Source organism: Cucurbita maxima, unplaced genomic scaffold, assembly GCF_002738345.1.
Source record: "Cucurbita maxima cultivar Rimu unplaced genomic scaffold, Cmax_1.0 Cma_Scf00029, whole genome shotgun sequence".
Classification (NCBI taxonomy): domain Eukaryota; kingdom Viridiplantae; phylum Streptophyta; class Magnoliopsida; order Cucurbitales; family Cucurbitaceae; genus Cucurbita; species Cucurbita maxima.
The window spans coordinates 2936594-2957501 of NW_019272045.1; the positions used below are offsets into that span (position 1 = coordinate 2936594).

A 20908-nucleotide genomic window follows, 5' to 3' on the forward strand; every position below is an offset into this window, starting at 1 on the left:
TTTTTTCTTTTAAGTTTTTTTTAATCAATCTACTATTAAGATCGTTCTCATTTAAATATAGCTATGATAGCTATGTTAATTTATGTCACAAAAATACACGTTCAAATATGTTAATAAAATAATAATTTAATGAGATATTTATTTCAATAATTTATTAAATTGGTTTTTTAAATTAATAGTAATTTTAAATTTAAAAGATATATTATGAAAAAGTGTGCTTTTTATACTATATATATACCCTTTACTTCTCAATATTCTTTAGTTTCACTATTCAAGGTTATTGAGTTAATTAAAATAAAAGGTATTATATTAAAAAGGAATATAATTTACACATAAAAAAAAAATGAATTTCCTTAAATGAGATCGTTTCATCTATGAATTTTTTTAGTATGTGTATATTTATTATTTATTTTGTCTCGACTGAGCCATGTTTGGTTGATATGATGAGAGTTGACAAAACGACAAAAAGGTTCACACAAAAAATTAATTAAAGGAAAGCGATACTGAAATAAACATGTTTAACTTTAAAATTCATATAATTGAGTCACCGAAAGTTTTGATCGTTTCATTAAAAACATGTTCCATATAAAAAAACAAAAAAACATAACATTGAAATACATGGTGAAAAACTAAGTTACAAACAATTTTTTTTTTTTTTATTGTAAGAGATATTAAAATTAGATGAATTTGACTTTTCTTTTCAATAAAAAAGAACACGGTTAAAAAGTTTTGAGCTATTGATCACTGGTTTATATCTTAACCTATTATATTATTATTAGATCGATGATAACGACGTGATTTAAATGCCGTGTAATATCTTTTAAATTGCAATCACAATCTCAATGGGACAAACTACACCAACAAAAACCAACGCATTCATGGTTGTTTTTGTACATAGAGCCTAATTAGCTCAATTTGGTCTTGCCTCATTCTATTGGTCATTATGTCCGGAGACAAGTGACATACCCATACGAGTACAATTATTGCCCTTTTTCTTTTTTCTTTTTTCTTTTTTTAATTCTACAAATTATGAATTTAATAATTTTTTAGGAGAAAATATCTATTTTATCTTTCAGCTTTAATTATAATTATAGATTTCATTGGTATCTCAATTCTAAAATATTATATTTTTATCTTTAAAAGATTTGAAAATACTATATTTTTACTCCTATTATTTAATCCTCAATTAGGCATTTAGCCCAATTTTTATGTTAATTGGTCACTTGCTTTTAAAAAAAAAATTGACTAAATTAAAAAATACCTCTTAAACTTTCAAAATTTGACTAAATTAACCTTAAACTTTTAAAATTTCAATAATACGTTCAAATTTCAAAAATAACTTTGAACTTTTACGACTGCTCTTAAAATAAAAAGTTTAATTAATACTCTTAAACTATAAAAAAAAAAAAAAAAAAAAAAAAAAAAAAAAAAAAAAAAAAAAAAAAAAAATCATAAAATTTTAAAAATAGCTTATTTGAATGTTTAAAATATTTACTTTACAAAATAAAGGATATTTTTAAAAATAAAATATAAACTATTTTTATTAATTCTAGAGTAAAAATTCGATAGTACATACCATCATATTTAGAGTAATGCGTATATTTTTCCAATGATAAATGATTTAATTGTAGCAATTATTTGCATGTAAATGGTTTATTAATTAAATTAAAGATTTGAAAGTGTGGTTATTTCAAGTTTTTAATTCGATTGTGACTGTAAACGTAGGTCCTACGAGTACCGTATTTTGATCTTTAAAAAAATTAGAAAAAAACCCTGCGGGGCCCATTTCCAAAGGGTGAGGAAATTGTTAAAATGTAAGAGAGAGAAGAAAAGGACAAAGATATCTTTAAAAGACCAATATAATTGCACTGAAAATGGGCCCCTCCTTGATAGGCCCAATAAAAAATTTACAATAGGCCCATGGGCCCTCAGCCCATGAAACGCTCCAATATCCAGCGCTAGCCAAGGCCCCATGACAGTGACACCATGAAACATGGTTTAGTTATAATGTCCACACCATAGAAATAAATTACAATGTTTTTTTAATTATATATTTATAGAAAAAAATTCGTTGATAAAAAATTAAATCACGTTTTTGAAGTGACTTTAAAATAATAAAAATTATTTTTGTATTTCTAAGTGAAAACTGACACTACGTAACTGACTTTATTAATTTCAAATCAGTCCAAAACATGTATTTATTAATATGGTTTTTAATATTTTAAAATTTTAAAATTATCTTTTATGCGTTAAAAAACTTTCAATTATGTCCTTCCTTAAAACGATGTCGTTTCATTCATGAATTATTTTTTTGGCATTTATGCATTTATTAATTCTTTTTCACCAATGAGCCATGTTTGCTTGATGCCAAAGGGCTTGGTAAAAAGACAAAAAGACCCATATATGGAATTGTTGAAGGAAAGCGATATTGAAAAAGAAACAACCGGTAAACAAGAAGCTGCTTGTTAAGAGGGGGCAAGAAATGACCAAGTATTTATTTTATTTGTTATTTAAATGACGAAATAATCACAATATTTTAAATAACTAAAAATTACTCGAGAAATCTAATAGGTCGGAATTTAAGAAAATACTTTGAATAAACTATTTAGTTTAAGGAACTAAATTCTCGAAGTCCTAATATTATACTTAAAATTGGATGAAGTTAGGGTTTCAATACAAGTTTGGATATACGGCTCGAAAATTAAATTAAATTCATCTATATGAAATATAAAATCTCACCAAACTTGGTGTCACTCATAACCTAACGAACCGTGCACGAAGTTGCTTGCTACTTAATTTACATCGATGTTTAAGTCAGTTCGAGTCGTGAATTGAGGTAACGTGTTAGCTCGTGTCATAACTACAAATTATTTTCAATTTTCTTTCCTTTCCTTTATTTAGCCTCATCTTCTTTAGGTACAGTGACGGTCAGCTTATACTTCTTGGCTTTACTTACTGTCATTTATTACGGTGGCACTTTTTATTCTCAAAATCCTTCCTTACACTTTTGAACTCACCAAAAGTTCCTCTCTCTCTCTCTCCTGTCGACACTTTCTCTCTCCAATGTGTGTTGACACGTGTCAGAATTATATTGCCAATGATGGTTGTTTAAAACCCCCAATATTTCACACAGCTTCAATTACACCTCACTCTCATACACGTTTCCGGTCACTTTCTCTCTTTTTTTCCTCCAAATTTCTAACTAAAATAACTCTGATCACTCACCAATGGCCAACGCTACCGTGCCGGAGACCGACTTGGGTGGCGTAAATTCTTCGCCGTCGTCTTCGTCCTCCTCGTCTCGGGCCAAACAAGGCGGTACGCAATTGAAGCGCAGGCGAGAAAATAACAACAGCAGCAGCAGCAACAACAACAATCGACACCCAATTTACCGCGGCGTCCGAATGAGGGTGTGGGGAAAATGGGTGTCGGAAATTCGAGAGCCAAAGAAGAAGAGTAGGATCTGGCTAGGCACTTTCGCCACGCCTGAAATGGCGGCGCGTGCTCATGACGTCGCCGCACTTACCATCAAAGGAAACTCGGCTATCCTCAATTTCCCTGAACTCGCCGCCTCATTCCCCCGCCCCGTCTCCTCCTCCCCCCGCGACGTTCAATTCGCAGCCGGCCTCGCCGCCTCAATGCAACTCCCTAACGTCGACCCTCCTCCACCGCCACCGCCATTATCTCCATCATCCCAGTCGCCGTCGCCTCCGCTTTCATCGTCATCTGAGTTGGACGAGTCGACGCCGGAGGAACTGAGTGAAATCGTGAAGCTGCCGAGTTTGGGGACGAGTTACGAGGAATCGGGCGAGTTCGTGTGTGACGAGTGGCAGTATATTTGTGGGCCATGGTATCAAAATCAAAGCAGAAGGGAAGAAGAAGAAGAAGAAGCTTATGAGTACTTTAGAGATCAAATGGCAATGGCGGAAACAGAGTGTGTGATTCCCGCTTCATTTCAACCTTTACCTTTCTCGTGGTAACATTAAATTCAGATCGGTTTGGCTGTGAATTTGTTGTGTAATCTTCTCTCTCTTAATTTCTTTTTTTTTTTTTTTTTTTTTTTTTGTCAAATATTTATTTAAATTAAATGCGAAGTCCTTTTACAATTTTTTTAAGGGGCTAAGAAAATTAAAATTAGGGACCTTGTCTAAGAGGGTTTCCTTTCTCTCATTAACTATTCAACAACTTTTTAAAATATTTTTGTGTATTTAAATGAAAGATAAACTTATTTGAAAATTAAATAGGTTGATTTTAATTTTTAATTTTTTTTGGATTAACCTTATTCTATTTTTTATGACTAAGTAAATATTTAATATTTAAGTTTTATAGTATTATACTTATTAGCGTAGTTTTTAAAATAATTAAAAAAAATAAATGACGGATCCCAACCAACTAAAAAATATCAGTCGATCCAAAAACGTATTTTTAAAAAATATAAATAAATAAATAAATAAGAGAGAGAGGAGCAGTGATAATTGTCATTCTTGCTGCTTACAATAATGGAGCAAAGGTCTTGTATGACCCACACATATTTGTGCTTAGATTTTTAGAATTGAGTTTTCAACTAACTGCACCTTAAACATGATAATTGGTATTTGAAATATCACCAACACTCATATAAACATTACTCTTAATAAATTTGAAAATGTACTAAATATTTAAATTACCAAAATTGTTTGACTAAGTGGAGATGGGGAGATGATCTTCGTACCTCTTGCATGCTAAATAAGCGCTCTACCATCTGAGTTGCATCCCCAAATTTTATTAATTTCGTCGTTATCATATATGTTATTGAGAATTAATGTATAGTGGGGCATCCCTGTCCGTACACTTCAAATGGAATTTTGTTTTATTATTGTTATTATTTTTTGTACATTAAAATAGAATATTCGACATTATTGTCGGGCCCCATGAGTATTAGTTTATGGTAAACCAATTACACAAATAATTATTTTTAATAACACGTTTTTAAATTTCTTATAATTTTAAGACATGGATTACTATTTTTACCATTTAAGTTAATCAAACTATAATTTAATGGATAAGAGCAAAATGTAATTCATATGATACAACTCGTTCAGTAATTTTTTTAAGCACAAACTTTAAAATTAAAAGAATTCAACTTATAATTTAATAGACTATGAATGGTATATAATAATTTGGTTTTGTGTGGTCCACATATAGTAAATTTGGGAAGAAATATATGTTGACTGATTTCCTAAACAGTAGGGTTGGTTGTAGTCTAGCTTAGGGTTTCATGAGCCTCATTAACTTCTTCACAACCAATTGTCATTTTCAGGATGGATTCATTATAATTTAGTTGCTCGAAATTAAATAAATTATATATATATATATATATATATATATAACTCTTAAATCGGCTGAGTTCATATTAACAAGAACTAGATAAATGTTCTAGATTTTTGGAACATTTTAATAGATTTTTTTAGGATGACGAAATGACTATGGATAAAATTGATCATATTTTTATGTTACGATGGTCCATTATTTATAGACCGTTGTATCTACGTTTTTTTATATATTATTAAAAAATGGAACCGTAACAACAACAAACAGAAACACTAAATTTGATTTTATTGTTTCTAGAATTTCACACCATACATTTTAAAATAAAATTATTTGGATTCCGGATTAAGCAACCGGCATCAAAACGATATGGTTTGAGCTATGGTCACGTTGCCTACTCCTCGCATATCAAAACGAGTCATTCCAACATATTTTATCATCACTCAAGAAACTGCCTAAAAGGTCACCAAACATAGAATTGTTCAAAATAAAGTAACTAAATATATGTATATATATATTTTAATTGATATCAAATTAGGGGAGACAAAAGGGGGGAACAAGTAGGGTGAAAAAGGTAAGCCTTATTTGATTTTTAGAAACAATAATGATTGAAGATATCTCCCACTTTGAAATGGGATAACATTTCCATCTCTCCCAAACATTATTCTCTTCATCAAATTTGGTAAAGATTTGTGTCCTTAATTTATGTCCATTCTTCAAAAATTCTCATATCATCAGCCAGCCATTTCAAACAAAAAAGAGAACCACTTCAGCTACTGCCACAAAATATATATATTTTATTTATTTATTTATTTATTTATTTATTTATCTGTCTAATTCTTGTGTGAAAAGAAATTAATTTTATTTGAAAAACTGTTCTCAAATTATTTATTTATTTTTTAATTCAAATTATTGAGAGAGGTGGAAAAGGATTGGGACCAAAAGAACTTAAAATACATGTGACTGTAGAGCACAAGAAAATGAAATGGTTTTTGTGTGAAAATAAATTAAATATATTTGAAAAATCATTCTCAAAGTAGTTTTTGTTATAAATATGACAATGATACTGGTTCTCACTTTTTTACTATTTATTATTTCCTTCATATCTCCATTTTTTCGTATTGCTAATTAAAAATAAATAAATAAATAAATTAGCGTTTATTAAATTATTTACATGTTTCATATTTTAAATTTTTTTAAAATTTATGAACTTATTAAATATAAATTGAAAATTGAGATCTCATTTAATAAACTTCTTTTTTTTATAACTATTTAATTTTTTTTTTAAAAGTAGGAAAAGAAAAGAAACTCATTTTTTTTTTTAAAAAAAAAATATAAATAAAGAGAGATGAAATTGTTGAGGATTATTGGGAGTGAATTTAGTGGAAGATCAGATTTATAAGTGAAGAATAATATGTCAATTGTTATGAAGCCATTTGGAGAAGCACAAACCAAAGTCATGAGAGCTTATATTCAAAGTGGACAATATCATGTCATTGTAGAGAGTCATGATTCCTAACATGGTATCAAAGTCATGTCCTAAACTAAGCAAATTTCAATAAAATCCTCAAATATCGAACAATGAATTGTGAGCTTCGAGGTGTAGTCAAATTGACTAAAGTGTCGAATAAATTGTGTACTTTGTTTGAGGGCTCCAAAAAAAGGAGTTGAGCCTCTATAAGAGGAGACTTATAGTGTACTTTGTTCGAAAGGAGGATTGTTGAAAAGTGAATTTAGTGGAAGATCATGAGTTTACAAGTGAAGAATACTATCTCCATTGGTACGAGGCCTTTTGAGAAATTCCAAAATAAAGTCATGAGAGCTTATACTCAAAGTGGACAATATCATGCTATTGTGGAGAGTCGATTCCTAACATAAATATCTCCTCTAATTTTAGGGTTTAAAAGTATAAATTTCAATAATAATAATAATAATAAATAGTAGTAGTAGTTCAAAGGTGCGGATCTCATATTTAACACACGACTTAAACTTTTTGTCTCAATTTTGATGATTATCCATTTGTCTTCATGGCCATGTCTTATTCAAATTAGTTAAATTATTTTTTAAAACCATTAATCACACAATTCTTTAATGAGTTAATTAATTCATGAAAGACAGAAAAGACCCTGATCAAAGCCGTGCATTCATATTTATGAAAAGGAAAAAATCTACATTCATGCATGAATAAGGGCAGTTGTGTAATAAACCATCACTCGTTTCCCTCAAAAAAAGAAAAACAAAACAGTGCCTTAATTATTTGAGATTAAATTGAGTTTTTGTTGTCTTCACATAGTTGTTGCCCGGTCTCCATCAATTTGGGCTTTGCCTCCCTTTCATATCCATCTAAAAAATGTACTTTTTCTAGAAGACTTTAAAAAATATTTTAAATTATATTAAAGAACATGATTATCATATAATTTCTATTTTTAAATGTTAAATAATTTTGTGAATTTACTCCTTCCATAAATTAAAAAGGAAAAAAAAAAAAAACTAGAATTTTTTTTTAATGGTAAATAATTAAGAAAATTTAACTTAATATTTAAATTTCTTACGACTCGGGTTTAGGATTTAGACTTAAATTTAAAATTTAATTCGACATTTGGTAGTTTAAGTCTTATGCTAAATATGGTTTTACTTTGGGTTTTCTCAAAAAATCTCATATCTATAGAGACAGTATTCTTCACTTCCAATAATCTTCAACAATCCTCCCCTCGAACAAAGTACACTATAAGTCTCCCTTTATCGAGTCTCAACTCCTTTCTTTGGAGCATTCGAACAAAGTACACCATTTGTTCAACACTTTAGTCACTTTTGACTACACCTTTGAAGCTCACAATTCATTGTTCGATATTCGAGGATTCAATTGCTTAGTTTAGGGCATGACTTTGATACCATGTTAGAAATCACGACTCTTCACAATGACATGATATTGTCCACTTTGAGTATAAGCTCTTATGACATCGATTTGAGCTTCCCCATAAGGTTTCATATAAATGGAGAGGAGTATTCTTTGATAATAAATTTATGATCATTCCCTAAATTAATCGATGTGAGACTTTTATCATTCAACAGTTCTAACATTTCTTATCCTCGGACGAACTTGTTATACTAGTTTTTTTTTTTTTAATTTCATATTAACTCCATATTACCAAAAATAATTTATTCTTCCTTTTTTTTTAAAAAAAAAAAAATCAATTTAATTTTTTAATAGTTAAAAAAAAACTATAATTTATTATTTATAAAATTTTTATCAATATATAGGAAATTACATATAAAATGCAGCTTTTAATATTTCTAATCATAAGGATTAAATTTATAAAAAAAACAAGTTTGGAAAGGGCAATTATTAAAAAATTAAAAGAAATTATATATGATACAAAAACATATATTTCTTTCAATGTCAAACTCAAGAAAAAGGGAGATATGAGGGTTATTGTGAATAGTGATTGAGAAGAGATTATTAATGGAGGACTGTTGAGAGAAAGCTATGTCGTGTATTTTGTAATAATAATAATTAGAAGAAAAATGTGTGAAAAAGAAAATTTCGTACATGTGTAGATGGACGTCCAAATCCAATTCTAACTCTCGGACGACATAGCTGTCTTCCTCCACTGCCAGCTTTGCTCTTACTTTTACATTAATGTATCATAATTAACGTGTGTACTAAGTTTACTTTTACCCTAATTATTTACATTAAATTATTTTCTTAATTTCGAATCGGTTCATTGAAAAATATATATTTTATATTTATTAAATTATGCTCGAATTGAATCTTTATAGCTTCCTACGTTAAAGTTAAACAAATTAATGTATATATTTATTTATTTTTATTAATATTTTTAGTTAGGGTAGATGATTTTTTTTTTTTATTCTTTAAACCTTATTAAATTGGACATTTAATTTAAATAAATGGCAGAATTAATACCTTCTTTTTAGTTGAGTTTTCATGTTTCCTTCGGGTTAAATTACAATAAGTTTTTTTTTTAAAATTATTTTATGTTCAATAAATTTATAAACAAATTTAGAATATTTAAATATTATTTGATTTAATACATATAAATTGTTGAGAATTATTGAGAGCGGGTCACCTTTTGGAATACTATCTCCATTGGTATCAAGCCTTCTGTGAAGCCCAAATGCAAAACTATGAGAACTTACGTTCAAAGTGTACAATATCACACAATTGTAGAGAATCGTCTTTCCTAACATAAATTATAATTTTTATAATTTTTATGTCTATCGAAATACTAAAATTCCAGATAATTAAGTTTTTGTTAACAAATTTGTTGTGACCATTGATTCTCATGGCTGGTGGGGTAAATTTATTATTAAAAGAATTAATTGGACTCTTAATTCAAAGCAATAAGCCTTTTCAAGATCAAATCAACAGTTAAGTTTCTATTAATCAATAATTAAGTCTATAGCATTATATTTGCTTAGTCTTTTTTTTTTTTAAATAATTTTAATAAAAAAACTGAGTGCTTTTATAGTTGGATGAAATTATTTATTGCATTAACTTTTTAAAAATAATTGTTGAGAACTAAATTGGTAGGAATATTAATTATCATAAAAAAAAAGTTACAAAGTTTCCACGATGGGTTAATATAAATCAACATTGGTGAAAATATAAAAGGAAACCACATTAAGTGATCATAGTCAAAAGTTATGGAGCTTTAATCATGTTTTTCTTTGTATGTCATATATTTGATTGCCTTCCCGATGGTACTTTTATGTTCGTTCCTTCTAATTCCTTTTGTTTTTTATGAAATATATTATCTCGGACCTATATATATTATTTTGACTGTGTATTCATTGTGACACTCGAGTAAAGAATGAGTACATAAACGAATCGGTACCATATTTGAATAAGAGCGATTTTGAGTATATGATGACTAAGAAGAACTTAAAATAATTGAAAATTATTTTTGGTGACTCAATCGAGAACTTCATAGTTAAACATTCTTTGTTTGGAATAATTTTATGTTTGGACGATTAGGATTGCTCAATAACTTACACTCGATCAAGATGAACACAAATATAGAGAAAAAATTTACACAAGAATATTGAATGAGTAATGTTGGTTAAATGTTTTATTGACAGAAAATACATGAATAAAGTAAATTTTAAAAAATGACTAATGGATTAATATCTACTAAATGTTACAGGTTAATAAAAAAAAATTAATAGTATAATATTAAGAATTTTATTTTATATTTATAAAATTTTAAAAAGTCCTATATATTTACCCAGGAAGTGGGCGGGCCCCACCTTTCATAAATTTATTTTTAGCCTTTATTCTTCTAATTTTCAAGGTTTGCGGGTGTCGACAGACAGAGAGAATAATTTATTATTATTTTATTCACTACGATAGAAAACCATTAAGAGATTATAGGGTTTGTAAAAAGGTCTTTGGATTCAAAATCTGTTCTTCCATTCAATTTCTCCAAACAAATATTCATTTTTATAATCACATTTTGGTTTTCTTAATTTTAATTTTTGAAAATAAACGGAAAAAAATATAGAGTTGATATTAATGTGATTTAAAATATTGTAAATAGTTTTTTTATCTTAGTTTTTTATTAAAATTTTTGTCACAATATTTAAATTATTAGTCCATTTTAAAACTTGTTTTAGTTTTTAAAACATAACTTGATTTTTAAAAGTATATGAACAAAAGAAATCTATAACTACAAATAGTGTTTATATATTTATTTTTTTAAAAAATTAAATAGTTGTATTGTAAAAATAGCAATTATAAAAAAAAAAAATATGGGTTTGCAAGTCGCCGATTGAAAAGGGATAGAAAAAAAAAGGTCATTATAGTAATTGGGCTTTTGGACGAAATTTTGCTTTCCCGCTTCCATCCTCGTTTGAAATATAAATTATTTTATTTTAAAAAAAAAAATTTATCCGAGCATATTAGCATCTATTACCTTCTATTTAAAATTGAAGGGGTTTGATCGTGAAAAGAAGAAAAAACTAAAATGTGAAATTAAAAAAAATAAAATTTAAAGTTTGAGCTTGAAAATTAATTATTCACTTATATATATATATATATATATTCTCACGTATGTATATTATAATTATAATTATTTAGCTTTATTTTTCGAGTTATTCTCATTTTGATGATTTGTATAGTTAATTTCATTATAATTATTTTTTTTTTCTAATTTCGAAGACGAATTTATTAATAAAAAGTATATTTTGTTTTATACGCTTTTTTCGGGTAAAAAAGTACAAACGAAAATTTTATTTTTATTTATAAAAGAAAAAGGAAAGGAAACCTGGTGGTGAAAGGGTAAAAATGGAAATTAGAAAAAAAAATGTTGAGGATAAAAGTGAAATATCTTGTAAAGGAAAGGGTAGTAATGGGAATTCACGAAGGGCGCGAAATTGCGGTATATATAGCGTCAACACTGGCCCAACACGAACCAAATCCTCGTCGTCGTTTTCTCTGATTCTTAGCATCATCAATCGCTTTCTCTTCATTCTCTTCATTCGAGGCCATAGCCATAACGCAGATGTGTCCTTCTTCTCGGAGGCCATCGCCGATCTACGCGTTACCGTATCTATTTCCTAGTTGCTGTAACGAAGTCGATTTCAGCGTCTGCTTTGTTTCGGAGGTTTATCTATCTACAAGTTTCGTTTGCTTTCTGATTAAGAATGATTGCTCTTTGAATTTGTTGTTATTTGTAGAATATTGATGGTGTCATTCTTCTCTCCGAGGGTGAAAATCGCTATTTCGAATGCTACAGGTTAGTTCTTCTCTCTTGCTTCATATTTTACTGGAACTGGAAAGCTTGTTCTAGTACTCTGATGATCTAACTTGTTTAGAATTGGTAAAAATGATTCCTCTGTAAATACGGAATCATTGAGTTGAATACTGTTGGTGCTGTTCTTGTCTCTGGTGGTGACAATCGTAATTCCTTATGCTATAAATAATTTCTACTCATACTTTGTATGCGCGTGGAACTGGATCTTGTCTCTGCTTTCATTTCCTGTGGTTTTTTCATGGATTATTTCTCTATGTATTTGGAGTCGTTGATTTGAGTATTCAAAATTATTGCTAATAATTTCTGACGTTTTTTTATTTTACTTTGTCATGAATTCTTTCGATTATTTTTCTGATTTCCAAGTTTATTTAATCGGAAGTAGAGTACTGTAAATTGTGACTTAATATTCTTTGACGAAGAACTCTCGGAAGTTATATCGTACGCAAGTAAAATTTTGTTATAGTAAGCTTCGGTTTCAAGTTTTTAAATCTCTTTTTCAACTTAGAATCTATGAATGTTTAGTTACATCAGGTTTCCAGTTTTAGAGTTCTACGGAAGTCGATCAATTTGATAGGCACCTGGTCGAAAAACTTTTCTATTTTTCTTTTGTAATTTTTTTATTGCATTAATCGTCTGGACTACTGGCTAGGTTAATATCAAAGGCAGATGACTTTTCCAGCTTTGTTTTCAATTGAATTAATAGTTGGATTGGCCCAAGCTGATGTTCTTATTCTAGTATTCTGAAGATTTGGTCATATGATAGAATTAAGATTAATTTCTCAATGAATTTGGAGTCGTTAAGTTGAATGTTGAAGGTTCTTGTCAATAATTTCTGGCGTTTACTTAAGTTGTTGGTTATCTTGATCGTAGATTTGATCTCCAAGTTTATTGGTTTGAAGTAAGGTACTGTAGTCTGTAACTAAATATTCAAACAATTCTCTGAAATTTGTAGTGGACGCATGTGAAGTTTTGTTATAGTTTGGTTACGTTCATGTTTTAATCTTCTCTTAAGAGTCGACGAATTTGTAGTCACCACTCACATATACAGTCACGTTAGGTCGGAGTTTTAAAATGCTACGGAAGTAAGTCAACTTGGTAGACATCTGTTGATAACTGCTCTCTTCTTTGGTAATTTTTGTTTATTGAATCAATCTTCTGACCTCTGGCTATGTTTATATCATGCTAGAAACAAATGATTCTTTGAATTGATTATTGGATTGGTATTTTAGATGAAGCTGTCTTTTAGTTTTCTCACTTGCAACAAATAAGAATACTTCATAGTAATTGATTTTCAGACTCTGCAGGTCGTATTAGGTAGCTAAGATTGTGGCACCTCTGAAAGACCTTCCTTCTGTAAAGTCAACAACTGTAACACACTACGATCACACAAATGATCCATATTTCAAGAAACGGTTTAGTAAATCAGAAGAAGAGCAAACTTCTGTGGTTAAGCCAAATCATGTGCCGCCTTACTTGAAGCGGAGTGGATTTATTCCCCGGAAAGTAGAGGATTTTGGAAATGGTGCATTCCTAGAGATTCACGTTGCTCAATACCCCCTTGACATTGGTAGAGACAGATCATCAAAAGCCTGGATCAAAGATCCTTCCTGTCACTGTGGATGATCATGGAATTGTTGCAGATGATGCTATCGTCAAACCGAACGATAACATAAAGACCTCATTCCAAAGATCTTGAAAAATGATGAAAATGAAGGATTGCAGAGAGGGATAGAAGAAACAACCTAGGAAACGAAGTCTGTCCTTGAAAAGATAGTGAATGTTAAGATTAAGTGCAGCTCAGCCTAAAAAAGTAGCCAAACAATCATCAGATTCGAAGTTTATTAAGTATAAGTCATCTCAGCAATCAGCAGCGTTTAATTCAGGCGCCAAAGAGAGAATCATTAGAATTTGAAATTGAGCCAGTTTATCCACTCGGTGCCTGTCATGCATTCCCCTCGTCCTGTCACTGTGAAGGATCAGCGGGACTGGAAAATTCCTCCTTGTATTTCAAATTGGAAGAATCCGAAAGAAGTGTCTTGCACCTGATGGGAGGACTGGAGCTGAAGCATCGTATAGCTATCTGAAGCATTGTATGTTGCCGAACAGAAAGCATGAGAAGCAGTTGCAGTGAGATCCAAGGTTCAGAAAGAAATGTTTATGAAGCAGATGGAGAAGAAGGAGTCAGAGCTATGAGCGCTAGCTCAAAAGGCTCGGTCTGAGAGTACTGGAGCTGCCCCTTCTTCTGCAGCTCCTTATCCGTCAGAGAGAAAGAGAGGTCGAAGAAGCCGATCCGTTTGGACTTGATCAGTTCTTGACTAGTGAAGAAAGGTAAGAAAGCTAAGGATAAAGTTGGCAGTGGTGGAATGAGAGCGAGTGGTGGCTCATCGACACGTGATGGCTACGATGGTGGCTCCGGTAGAACTCGCATTGGATTCGAAAGAAGGCAGTAGAGGTACTATGCAATCAGTTTTTTTATCAGAGTGGTACCAACTGAAACTGCTTCTGAATTGCAAGTTATATTTGTTTGCTTCTTTTATTGATTGCTATTTAATTATATGTCTTTTTTTTTTCTTTTTTTTTTATTGCATTGGAAGATCCCTGGCTCATTTGGATTAAGTTTTTCGCTGCGACAGGTGGAAAAGTTGGGATCCTGATCGGGAGGACGCTTTTGGGCGAAAATGGTGCCAAATTTTCCAGTGATGATGAGGTTGAAAGTGGAGGACGCTTTAGGAGGTGACATTTTTGTTTAAATGTTTTCTTTACTTAAATCTGCCGAGACTCTTATTTGATGAATCACTCATTCATGCATTTTCTTGAATTCCTCTAACTTGATTAAGATTTTCTCCACTTTTGCTAATTATTATTTGTTTTTTTTTAAATATTATTTGGAAATTTCCAATTTATGTACATGTTTTCTTTGGAATTTGCATTCATTTGTGCTTTCAAATCGAATGAATCTGACCTGAATCATTGGTATGCCCTTTTTCTTGATATGCTAGTCAATCAATTAAACTGATTATATTCGACTTGCAAATTGGGCTTTAAAAAAAAAAAAAATTATTGAGATTTGAATGTCATCATTTGTTTGTTTCCACATTGTTGCCTTCTTCAGCATCATCTATCCAGCAGCATGGATCCTTTTAATTAACAACGTCCATCTTTAGGACAGTTTCGTATCCTTCCGGAATCATTGGTTTTGGAGGGCGAAGATGTCGGCAGGTACTCTCATTCACCCATTCCAATACAGATGTTAAACAAATTTACGTTTAACTACTGTCTTCCTTTTGGCGATCCACTCTAAAATTTGTGCTATAATATACATGTATGTGTTAATTTTCCATTTACAACTTTTCCTTCCGTTTTTTTTAACAGTTAATTTAATAAAAATTCCCTTAAATTTAACTTCAAACTTTTGAAAGTTTCAAAAGAATTTACAAATATCCAAAGTTCCAAAGTTAAAATTTTTATAATATTTTTAAAAATATCCTTTTAATATTTTTATATAGATGAAACTTTTAGCCATAAAACATTTAAATTTTTAAAGGTTGTTAATATAATTTTTAAAAGTTTAAAAGTTATTTTAAAAACTTTTTTAAAAATTGGTACTTCTGAAATTAAATGCAAGATTAAGATTTAGCCTTTTTTATTTTAACCATTTCAAGTGATTGAAAAACTTCTGCACTGTATTCTGATTTGTCATTTCTCCATTAATTCGATTTTTATTTTATGCCTTTTGTTTTTTTTAGATATAATATGCAATCTTGCTTTCTTAATAGAAAACTGATTCCGTTTTAGGTTTTAATTTCTGTAAGTCTGTCTCATTGTGTTTATAAGTTAAATTTTAAATATAGAACGAAACTGTTTATCATTTCGATTTTATTTTACGGTTTTTCTGCAGTCTATCCCTAAAAAAATTCTCTCTTCACCCTCCTATTTTTCTTTTCAAAATTTTTTACTTTTCATTTTAAATTCTCTTTTAAATCAGTGTTTATTTTTGAAATTGTCTCATTTGGCTGTATTAAGCTTTGATTCTCAGTTTTTTTGACCTCTATCTCTGTTTTCTCCTTCTATAACTTTTATTCAATTCTCTAACTTATCATCTTCTATCTCTAAGTGTTTTAGAAAAGAAAAGAAAAAAAAAAAAAACAGATTGCATGATAAACACGATTTTCCCTACAAAAAACAATAAATAGAATGAGTAAAAATTAGTGCACGCATAATTCTTGAATATTAAAAATAGAGTTTAAATAGCATTTTACTTTTCTCTTTTCTTGCTTAAAAAATGACATTTTTAGAAGATTAAAAATAAATTAACATTATTGTTTATTCTTTTCATGCTAAGAAATTACTTTTTTTAATCAAAAAAGGAAACTTTAAATGAAAGAATAGAAAAATCTTAAACAAAAATATAAGCAAGTTCTTATTCCTTCATTCTCTTTAAAAGAAATGTCATTTTTAAAGATTAAAAATAAATTAACATTATTGTTTATTCTTTCATGCTAAGAAATTAATTTTCTTTTATAAAAAAAGGAAATTAAAAATGAAAGAATAGGAAAATCATAAACAAAAATATAAGAAAGTTCTTATTCCTTAGTTCTCTTTAAAAGACGGAAGGCCAAAAATATTAGAGAAATAAAATTTAGAAGGTAGTAAGTATGTTTTTTTTTTTTTAATATTTTAAAAATGGCATAATCCAAAATTATATCATATTTATGAAAGAAATGTTCATAGCACCTTTTAAAATACCCCTATTCTATCAAATTTTGTAAAATTTCTACAAAAAAGACGAGTGGATGGAGGTGAATTTGTTATGAAAAAAATTTATGTTCAATTTTTTAATACCAAAATCGAATGGGTGGCTAAAATGCTGTTTAAAAAACAAAACAAAAACGTGAAAGGGTGAAGAAAAAAAAATTGTTATGAAAAAAATTTATAGTTTAATTTTTTAGTACAAAAATCAAATGGGCGGCTAATATGCTTGTTTATAACACACAAGAAAATTTATGTTTAATTTTTTAATACAAAAATGGAATGGGCGGCTAAAATGCTGTTGAAAAAACAAAACAAAAACAAGAAATAAAATAAGGGTGAAGAAGAAAATAAATTTGTTATGAAAAATTTTATGTTTAATTTTTTGATACAAAATTCCAATGTTAAAATGCTGTTTAGAAAACAAACAAAAATAAGAAGTATTTGATAGACATTTTTCTAGAAAAAAACATTTAAAAATCAGGCTACTAGTATTTGAAAAGTTCTTCATTTTTAAAAACATATGTAAAGAAAAAGAGATTATAAAACAAGAAACCCATAGGGAAAATCTTTATAGATTAGATATTTAAGAACACTTGGTCAATGAATTTAGCAGAGAAAAAGTACTCCGATCCGTATCCTAAACATAAAGTTTTTAAAACTCATGTTACCTGATGTAGCTTCAAATACTCCTCCAGAGATTTTGCAAATTTGGGTCTTGTTTGGAGAGACAGTTGATTAACTTACAATATTGAACTTCAAAAAATTGAAGGGTTTATCAAAGAACCTAGTTTTTCGAATCTAGAAAATAAATAACCAAAAAAAAAAAAAAAAAAAAAAAAAAAAAAAAAAAAAANAACCAAAAAAAAAAAAAAAAAAAAACAAAAACAAAACAAAAACGGAGGTATGTCATTGATACACATTTGTTCTTGAACTTTTCAGAGAAAAATTATTTTTATGACAATTAAATATTTTAGTCCAAAAAAGTTTCATTCTAAGAAACATTTAACAAAAAAAATTTCAATATCAATCTACTTAGATACAAGCACAACTAATTGACACATCAATCACGTAATTAAATAAAGGCATGCTTAGGGCAGATATTTATTGAATAATTTTTCAAAGAAATTAGAATGATATATATTGAAAAACCATGAACTAGAAAAGAAATTCATAAGGTTGATTTAAACCGATCAAATATAATTTCAACTTATAATAATTTAGGAAATAAAAGTTTATTTACGAGCGATACGTACGGACACTCACCTGATCAAGACGCAAAGATAGGTTGCATTTGTAGCACTTTAACGTCTATGCCCTTGGTTTTGCCAGGGACAAAAATGACATTTTCTGCTGCCCCACTCAGAAAAAACAACCATGCATAAGAATTAAATAATTCAAATACTCCATTTATATGGTATTTAAATGAATGCAGTTTCAGTTAAAATTTAAACAAAAATAAAATAAAATAATAAAACACATTTGAGGAGAAAAATTGAACTTTATAAATATTTGGAGCAAAATAGTAAAAAAAAAAAAAACGACATAAATTAGAGGCAAAACACACAGCAACTAAATTCCACGAAATAACCTTAACAAATGTAATTGGTTTCAATAAATAATTACCTAAATATTTTTTTAGTTTGAGTAAGACATTTTAGCTAACACAACCAACAGAAGGTTTTAAAACATTCATTGCAAGAATAAAATCAACTAAATCAGTAAAAGAATGGACAGTGGGCATGTTACTAGTACATTATGGCTGTAGACGAGAAGCTGCTGCCAAATCAAACAATCAGAAAGCACAGAAAAGCTAGGCTAGGTTGATCAATAAGGGGAAAACTTGTTCAGGTCACTTAATCCACGAGAGAAGAATTATTTTACTTCAAAATTGCAGCCTGAAAGTCATACATTATTTATTTCTATTATTGTTATCTTTTTATCCTGAATAATATGCAGAGTTAAAATGTGCAATCAAGATTTAAAGCAACAATAACGCACAAACTGTTCTTCAAATTTTAACTTTTGAGAACGATTTGTTTGGAAAGGTTTCTAGGATTTCAAAGAAAACGGCTTTGAAAAGATGAAGGTAAAACAAATAAATTATTAGTAAAGAGTTTTATTCTTTAAAAACGAAAAACTATAAATTTAAAAAAAGTTATAAACTGAGACCTATACTTTTCCCCATAATTTATAGCTGAGATATATGGAGCATGAAGAAATCCAGACACTTGCACTAGTGAAGCACCAAGAGATCAGAAGCAAATTTTCTAGTCATAAAAGTTATTCGGTATGTCTTATCAAAAAAAATAAAAAAATTATTCAGTATGGAAACTTACTGTTCTTGGGGTAGATGGTTGTCGGTTCCTCTCTTGAACCAGCAACATCCTCAGCAATGCTTTCAAGTGGTTCTATTCGTCTGTCTTTAAGCCTAAATCTTCTAGACTACAAACGCCAATCCAACGAAGTAACCAGATTATCACCCTGGAAACCACAACCATGTTACATATGATGGGAGATACGAAATTCATGAAACCATGTCCGATTTTGAATGTCATTCGCATTCATTGGCTTATTTAATGAAACATTCAATATAGGAAGATGGACCAAGGTTGAAATGCCTTCAAGTTCTGAAATGACCAAGATAGTGTCCTTCCGAAGCAACACACCACTGAAAAGTTAGGTCAAGGAACAGAGTTAAGGCATAACAAATATTTGCCACATTCAAATCAAATATCATGCTTCAAATCCTACCACTGAAGTCTTACGGTTGCTCTGCAAAGTAATTTTCTCGAGACAATTTAATCCACAAAGGTTTACTGCCTTTTTCCAGTTACGTCCTTACCACAGCTCTTGTAAATTGGTCAAGTTTTGTATATTTTCCATTGCCTAAAAAGCAGTGTTGGATCTTCAATCACACTACGATTATCCAAAATTTTGTGAAAAGACATGACTGCTGTGAGAAACAAACAGAACTCTTATGTAATTACTTCTTCGGGAGAGAACGTTTAAGCCTTTTTGTTTGGCCATTTTCCTTGCCGTTTAATTGCACATAAAGAATACTGTATGAAATATAGTAAAGCATGGAGGCTCATATATTCACTTCATTATATATCTACGAACACTATTTGTAGAGACGGCTCTTTCTAGAAACTATACATAAAATCCATATTGTAGACTGATTGATACAACTGAGATTAATTAAAACAAAAGATATAGAGAGCAAACCTGCGGTCTATTGGAACCAAGCTCAAGAATCCTCAACTGTTGAAAATGATCTAGCTCTTCCATTTCAGCAACTTCATTCATAGATACATAAAATTCCTTCAGTGAATTGGAGAAAGTCATGTAACGAAGAGATTTCATTGAAAGAAACACCAAATACCTAAAGCCTCTTGAATATGCTCGCATCAGGTATTTTCGTCATTTTATCGTCTCTAAGATTAAAGTCATATAAAATAACGAAGATAAAAATAGCACGGTCTTGCATTATTCTGGAGTTCTATCACTTTAAGAAACATCGGGCTATTTCGATGATGTGATTTAAGTGAAAACAATCACCGAACGACGTAAGAATATAGATATAGCTTTAGGACTCACACTGTACACATTCAGACAGCAAAAGAAACAAAGCGAAAATAACTCTATAAAACTGTAGTGCGAAGCAAGATTCGGCCAATTCTGGAACACTTTTCTAAAACTGAACGCGACGAAGTGAACGATTGAATACCTCGAGACCTGACATGTGCGCTCCGGCCGGTAGCATCATTGATGAGGTGTTCTGACGAGGAGAGAGCTTCTTAAGGTTCTAGGCCTCTCTAATCCGAGAATCGGTTTAGCACTCACACTGTACACATTCAGACAGCAAAAGAAACAAAGCGAAAATAACTCTATAAAACTGTAGTGCGAAGCAAGATTCGGCCAATTCTGGAACACTTTTCTAAAACTGAACGCGACGAAGTGAACGATTGAATACCTCGAGACCTGACATGTTCGCTCCGGCCGGTAGCATCATTGATGAGGTGTTCTGACGAGGAGAGAGCTTCTTCAGGTTCTAGACCTCTCTAATCCGAGAATCG

The 20908-nt window shown here is 29.8% G+C and overlaps 1 protein-coding gene and 2 long non-coding RNA genes across 12 annotated transcripts in view; 2 read left to right on the plus strand and 1 right to left on the minus strand.

Annotated features, from left to right (window-relative positions):
• Positions 1-3148: 3148 nt before the first annotated feature.
• Positions 3149-4091, plus strand: LOC111465646 (ethylene-responsive transcription factor ERF037-like). Its single transcript, XM_023110130.1, has one exon. The coding sequence runs from the start codon at positions 3228-3230 to the stop codon at positions 3978-3980; it is 753 nt and encodes a 250-aa protein (XP_022965898.1). The 5' UTR covers positions 3149-3227; the 3' UTR covers positions 3981-4091.
• Positions 4092-11748: 7657 nt separating this feature from the next.
• LOC111465746 lies at positions 11749-14781 on the plus strand. Of its 3 annotated transcripts, none has more exons than XR_002714253.1 (5): positions 11749-11930; positions 12004-12062; positions 13376-14111; positions 14187-14532; positions 14714-14781. It is a non-coding gene; the product is annotated as an uncharacterized LOC111465746 (long non-coding RNA). The 3 variants fall into 3 exon arrangements; XR_002714251.1 differs by having other exon boundaries at positions 14675-14771; XR_002714252.1 differs by having other exon boundaries at positions 13385-14111; positions 14675-14771.
• Positions 14782-17362: 2581 nt separating this feature from the next.
• LOC111465744 overlaps positions 17363-20908 on the minus strand; it is a 5185-nt gene continuing 1639 nt past the window's right edge. Inside the window, exons 3-6 of one of the 8 annotated variants that reach the window (XR_002714246.1) lie at positions 20058-20153; positions 19169-19500; positions 18096-18179; positions 17363-17585 (exon numbers count right to left, since the gene is read on the minus strand). This is a non-coding gene — a long non-coding RNA (uncharacterized LOC111465744). Of the gene's footprint in view, positions 17586-17968; positions 18191-18578; positions 18606-19168; positions 19501-20057; positions 20154-20908 lie in introns of those variants that run through there. The other 7 variants (XR_002714245.1, XR_002714248.1, XR_002714247.1 and 4 more) reach the window with 7 other exon arrangements.

Excerpts from the sequence above, each read along its gene's own strand:
- LOC111465646 (XM_023110130.1), top strand. The coding sequence starts at position 3,228 with ATGGCCAACGCTACCGTGCCGGAGACCGACTTGGGTGGCGTAAATTCT.